At 35.4% G+C, this 6,849-nt stretch overlaps 1 protein-coding gene across 5 annotated transcripts in view; it reads left to right on the forward strand.

The window, feature by feature from the left end:
• Positions 1-6,225, forward strand: part of LOC309493214 (B-cell receptor CD22-like) — a 91,416-nt gene extending 85,191 nt beyond the window's left edge. For 2 of the 5 annotated variants that reach the window (XM_082162359.1, XM_082162361.1), the window contains 5 exons: positions 2,669-2,930; positions 4,527-4,778; positions 4,886-5,158; positions 5,726-5,842; positions 5,966-6,225. In XM_082162359.1, the coding sequence (XP_082018485.1) occupies positions 2,669-2,930; positions 4,527-4,778; positions 4,886-5,158; positions 5,726-5,842; positions 5,966-6,009 (948 nt within the window). In that variant the 3' untranslated portion in view covers positions 6,010-6,225. Of the gene's footprint in view, positions 1-1,925; positions 1,962-2,115; positions 2,374-2,657; positions 2,931-4,526; positions 4,779-4,885; positions 5,165-5,725; positions 5,843-5,965 lie in introns of all 5 variants that reach the window. The other 3 variants (XM_082162363.1, XM_082162360.1, XM_082162364.1) reach the window with 3 other exon arrangements.
• The last annotated feature ends 624 nt before the right edge of the window (positions 6,226-6,849 follow it).

A 6,849-nucleotide genomic window follows, 5' to 3' on the forward strand; every position in this document is an offset into this window, starting at 1 on the left:
TTATATTTTCCAAATGTAGCATTCGGTAATAGTTATGTTTATGTAAGGAAAGTATTATTGCTTTAGATTTGTATTTAGTTTATTGACATTGTTTATCACGTCTGGTGTTTATGGCCATGTAAATAAATATAGCATGTGTTATACATAAAGATTAATCAGTATTTTGGCAAATGATGTGGGTATGATCGAATGTACTTTTACAACAATTGTTTAGAACACGTAAAACTGCGCAGCGTTATCACAACAATGAATTCAACAAATACAGTAACATCTATGATAACCAATTTAGTATTAAACCTTACTTTTCTTGCGGTTAATTCATTTTAATGAAATAAAAGTGTGATGAGGTTTAAGAGTCAGGAAGGAAGAAGACGGGGTCGGCGCGTGACTGGGACTCGTACTTTATTAAAATAAAGCAAAACAAACAAAAGCCGCGCATTCACTGTGGCAACCGCGACGGCACAAAACAGTTAAAAAATGAGAGCTCGGATCCACCGGTTTTTTTCCTCTGCGTCCAGTTCTCTCCAGTCTATCTCTCGTTCCAGCGCGGCTTATAAGCGGTCTCTCCACGCCAAAAATACTGCAATAAGACACAGGTGTTCGTCATTTGCACTTGACCTACTTGCTCGTCTCTTCTCTCTCCCATCACAGACCGCGCTGAACCACGCCCTCCTCGCCACAAAAAGCATGTCATTAAATGCAACATTTATAAAAATAGAACTTTACTTCATCCATGAACATGATTTTTCGATTCCCGTCTGACAGATTTGGAGTTTAAAACGACAGTTCCCATCATTCCACGCTCCTTCACATCGTCATCAAGCTACGCCGTTGTTGTTTGGAATGTAGCGCCCTCTAGCGGCAAAATATTCTTGCATATTGTACCTTTAAAATAGCTTTTTCCTAGTTTTACATTGGTTGTACCCTCTAAAATGGAAAATGTGCCATGTCCTCAAAGAAGGATTTACAAACCTTTTCTCTCTGCCTCAAGGATCAATTGGGATCATTTGGATGTTTCATTATCATGTTTACTTTTATTTCTCTTCATAATAAAAGACCCATGTTGTCACCCTGATATCTGAGAATATACAAATTGAGGACAAAGGTTTTTCAATTCTCTTAACAGCTTTAAACTTCTGATATTTATACAATTTGTTTATATGAAAGGTTTCAATTTTGCCATAGTATTTTCTTGTGAATTTCCTCTTAAAACACCATTTTAAATAGTTTTCTTAGTCTGTTCATTTTACGGACGGTTGCACAACATTGACATTTTGGGGGTTTAAGATACCAAAACATAAAGTAATATTTATTATTTTAATATACTAAAAATGAATTCAAACTAAATAGTTTTTATGGAATAAAGTGAAATGTCATGAATTTATCAAATTAAAAGGGAATAATGCACTTGGACACAAAATTGTGCGCGCATTGATCCTAATGTAGTTTTTCTAAAGCATTTACTTCTGTAAGAACTCCATACTAACCCAACAACACAGTGTTTGTCTGAAAGGATCTTGTGAATTGGTGTAAAAAAAAAATAATAATTGCATATAATCAGCAGACAAATTAAGCCTTTTTTTGGAGAGACTGATATTGTAAATCAATATTGTATTTCCTCCAGAATGAAGTTGTGAGGATGAAGCTGGTGTGTGTTGATTCTCCAGTTCTGCTCAACGCCACAACAGAGATCTCAGCATAAACACTTGATCAGTGTTTTTATCAGAATTGTTTATTTTTACATGTCTTAGTTACATTTAAAAATATAAGCACACAAGTGTTCTGTTAATGAACCTGTTTTATCATTTCTCTGCCACCTTATAATCATCATAAATTATTCAAATTCTGATTTAAATGCATTTATGTATGAAAATGAATGAAGCAACAACAAAAAATTAATGTGTTTTGTCTCTTTTGATTTGTAGTGCTGATTTCAAACATCCAGCCTGGACAAACTCAAGGTGATTTATACATTTCCTCAAGTCTTCACACACATTACACAGTGGAACAGAAAGAGAAAGTGTTTAGCCGTGTGTCGAGTACAGTGAGAGTTTGTTGTTTATGTCACAGATGCTGCTTCATGTTTAAACTACATCTGTTTATGTGATGTTATAGAGAGACCAAAGGCTGTAGTGATTATAGAGCCTGACAAACATGAAACCGTCACTGTCAGGTGTGTAATACCAGGAACTGAAGACGACTGGACATACAGCTGGTTTATAGACGGATCATCTCAGTCCATCAGCTCTGACAGAGAATTCAGTTTCAAACCTGATGAATCTCGCAGTAGCATCAGCGTCTCCTGTAGAGGAGAGAGAAGAAGTGATGGACAGAAGTCAGAGATCAGTGACGCTGTTACACTGACTGTATCACGTGAGTCTGATCCTCTTCACTGCAGAAATCAGTTACACTGAGAAGTGATGACGTGTTAAGAAGGGATTTTATTTGCACAGAAGAAAAGAAGGTGGTTGTAAATAAAGTGAGGTTATTGTTCTCAGCGAGCAGGGCATGATGTTTCAAGAGGAACAGAACCGTTATTGTTATTTTAATTGTATCGCACTATTACTGGACAGATGAGAAATACATTTTCATTATCTTCTTTTATTCAATTATCTTGGTTTCTTTCGGATGTTTTATCATAACTTCTGTTTGTGCAGTTCTTACAGAGACATCTAAACCTGAGGCACCTAAAGCTGTTCTGACTGTTCAGCCTGAACCATCACAGATATTCAGAGGAGAGACTGTCACTCTCACATGTGACTTACAGGGAGAAGGATGGACATACAGATGGAAGTGTGATGATAGAGATTACACATCTACAGAGAAAGAGTTCAAGATCACTGCAGAGTTCACACAGAAGTGCATGTGTAGCGGCTGCAGAGGATCAGTCTGCTCTGACTGGAGTGATGAAGTGACTCTGACTGTGTCGGGTGAGTGATCATCACTGACTGACATCAGGATCTTGCTCAGATTGTATTTCAGCCCAAAAAGTGTCCATTATCTTACACTGTAAAGGTAATGGTAATTGTCAGGATTTACATGATTCAATGCAGGATCAAAGAGTATTAAATTAGTTAGAAATGTACTGTGAAATCAGTAAATGATGCAAACATCACAGCAATTTACTGCTCTTGTTTTACTGTGAATTCACATTATAAAGTTGTCTTTAACCATGCTGCTATGAGAAATGTAACTGTTTACCACTGTAATTGTTTTGAAGTCACTGTAGGAGCATTCATTATTTTATATTTCTTATTGGTTATTCAGTGCCACGTGGTGGATTATTTATTTCCTTTGGTGGATTGTTTGAGCTAGTGTTGGAAGAGGCGAGTAGCGGGAGCCAACTTTCTGTTGACAGTATTGCATTAGTTAAACCATGTCTGCATATGTCAAGCTAAAATAAAATTAAAAATCAAGATTGCTAGTCTTTCTTTAGTAGTGAAATGATGATAGAGTGCGAGCTAGTCACAAGCTATCCTCTATGTGCACGGCTATTGGATGCCGTGACCATAGTCACCATAATAACATTTGCATGGGATCTTGGACCTTGATCCTATTAAAATGTATTATCTAGACAAGTCAGAAATAAGTTATTTGGCTGATTTTAAGTTGCACTGTAAAAAAAAATTATCTTAAAAAAAAGTCAATGACTGTCAGCTACGATGGCACTGACATGTTCATTGACACAGATATTTACTTTTGAGTGATGAACTAAGGATTTTGAGCAAGAGACTGGCTTTTGCAGGTAATCCATGGTGTTTTGCTATTTGTACAAATTGTTTTGAGAAATGCATTTACTGTTATGCAAATGTCGAGGATGATTAGAGAAATGTACCAAAGCGACTGAGAAAAACTGTAATGTCACAATACCTAAGATAACAGCTGAATTTTACATTGACAGATATTATTTGTAATTTTACAGAGTTTTGAGTACAATTTAAAATTAAAGAAAATGAACATCAAAAAATGTACAGTGTAGTCAAACTATTCTTAGCAAGAATATGAATATTTACCAATAACTTTAAAATGACTTAAAAATAACTTGAAAATTTAAAATTCAAAACTGTTTGTAGATGGATCTTTCACAAGTGAAGCAACTACTGAAATACATCTTTAAAAGATGTGATGTCATCTTGCAACAAGATTTTTTTTTTTCTTATAAGCATCATTTAATGTTGCACAGACAACAAATACTTGACACAAAACACAACAATGGTGACACACAACAAACACACACACCGACATTATTAGTGAACATTTCTAGATGCTGCATGTTAGACAGACTGAACTGAGTTACAGTAAGCACCCGATTTTACAAGCCATGTCTCTCAGGATCTGTATCTGTATACATCTGTATGAGAGCTTTCATGTTAGATCATAAAACAGCCATACAATTACATTACTCATAATGAGCTGAAGGGTGAGGTAAAATTAAGACGCATTAAGTATAAATGATATAAGTCATAAGCAGTGATAGATGATGACTGAAGGCTGTATATTAACACAAGATCATGAAATATTTACAGACAAACCCAGAGTAACTGTGAAGCCCCAGAGTTCAGTGTTCACTGGAGACACAGTTACTCTGAGATGTGACGTGGGACGCTCAACTGGACAGGGGATTACCTGGTACAAAGACTTCCAGATAATAAAATCTGGTGATGAGACTGAAACACTGAGAGATGTGAGAGTGTCTGATGGAGGAGAGTACTGGTGTGGTGAAATAAGAGAAAACAACTCCACAACACAAAGTCATAGAGTCACGCTAACAGTCAGAGGTAATGTGCCAATCTGATTTAATAAGAGTAATATTATTCAGATTAATGTCATCCATCAACAGTATCATGTTCTGTCAGGTAAATTAAACACAGTTAATGTCTCACAGAGAGACCCAGAGCTGTATTGCGTGTTCAGCCTGATGGACGAGTGTTCAGAGGAGAGACGGTCACTCTCACATGTGACATACAGGAGTCAGACGTCACTAGCTGGAACTACACCTGGAATAAAGATGATTCAGAGATTCATGTCAGTCAATCACAGGAATACAGAATCAGTTCAGTTAGTGAATCTCACACAGGTAATTACAGCTGTAGTGGAAGAGAGACGCGAGGATCACGATACACACACACCAGTGATGAAGTTACACTGACGCTTTCAGGTGAGTGTGAGAATCTCTCCTTCACATCAATCTGATTCACATCCATGGAAAAATTACCACTGAGATCAGTGTATCTTTTTTATACTTCAACAAAACAAAGTGCTATTAAAAGTCTTTGAAATATGTGCATTAAAGAATAATTGTATGATGCTTTTAAGTATAAAATATGTTGGATAAAATTCATCAAACTCCAAAATAGCAGTCAGTGAGCAGAAATTCAAATCAGTGGCTTCACTGAGACCTACATGACACAAGAATTTGTTTTTTATCGAAAGGGTTAAAAATAAAAATTAAAATTAAAATTAAAAGTAAAAGTAAAATTAAAATTAAATAAAATAAAATAAAATAAAATAAAATAAAATAAAATAAAATAAAATAAAATAAAATAAATAAAATAAATAAAATAAATAAAATAAAATAAAATAAATAAATAAATAAAAAACAGAAGCAAGTCAAATCTGAGCAGTTGGTGGCACTAGACTAGACGGTACATCATTTTTAATTATAGATAAGAAAATCTAACAAGTTTTGACGATGATGAATTTAATTGGTTCTTTATTTTTTCAGGTTCAGACGCTCCATTGCCAGTCCTCTCAGTTCTCAAACTGCTCAGTTTTCTAGTGGCAGCTTCTACATATCTGCTCGTGTCCGTCATTATAGGAGTCAAATGCTACAGAGCTCATGGTGAGATTCTCTCTCTCTCTCTCTCTCTCTCTCTGATCTGTTCTCCCACAGATTAATTTAACCAGATCGATTATCGTTATGAATAATTAGAATGTACATTTTTCAATATTTTGTGTTTTACAGCTCAGTCTGACGAGATCAATCAGTATGCTGTAAGAGAGGAGTGAAAGTCGGCTGTCCTGATGAATGAATCCCATTCTGTTTTTCTCTTTTTAAACATTATTCACTTATATTCATAATGTGTCTGAATTTGACCAAAAAAACAAAAAAAACTCAAATAACTCTGCCTGAGCTACTGCAGCTGTGTTGTATCATTGTATCTCTATCATATTGTTTCTTCTGTTTTTCAATGTTCTGAATGTTGAAGTAAATTGTCAAATGTTTATCCTCCTTGTTTGCAGAAATTATTTTGTAATTAATATGAAGCTATCATTTTAATTTCACATTAAGTCTTTATTTGTTTTTCTATGTCTTGAATATCTGCCCTGTTTAATAAAGAAGCAAACATCTTCAAAATATAGTAGAGAATTGCTCATCTTTCCCAAGTATATATATATTTTTGAAATCATCACGTCGGTGTTGGGTGAAGTGGCACAAAATTAGGTTAAAGACCCTATTATGCTATTTTAAAGTTTCCTAATTTTGTTTTGAAGTCTCATACAACAGGCTTACATGCCTCAGATCATCAGGTCATTTTCTCATAATATACATTGCACATCACCACATTTTACAATGATTCTCAAAGACTCGATGGATGAATCAGTCTCTCTAAATCCCTCCTTTTCGTGAGCTACTCTACTCTGATTGGCTAGATGGCCCAGTCTGTTGTGATTGGTTTACTGTGCTCTGATTGGCTAGATGGCCCAGTCTATTGTGATTGGTCTACTCTGCTCTGATTGGCTAGATGGCCCAGTCTGTTGTGACTGGTCTACTCAGCTCTGATGGGTCAGATGGCCCAGTCTGTTGTGGGTAACTAAAATCCTATATGTAACGCAAATAACACCATT

Source organism: Leuciscus leuciscus (assembly GCF_965113295.1).
Source record: "Leuciscus leuciscus genome assembly, chromosome: 2".
NCBI classification, from domain to species: Eukaryota; Metazoa; Chordata; class Actinopteri; order Cypriniformes; family Leuciscidae; genus Leuciscus; species Leuciscus leuciscus.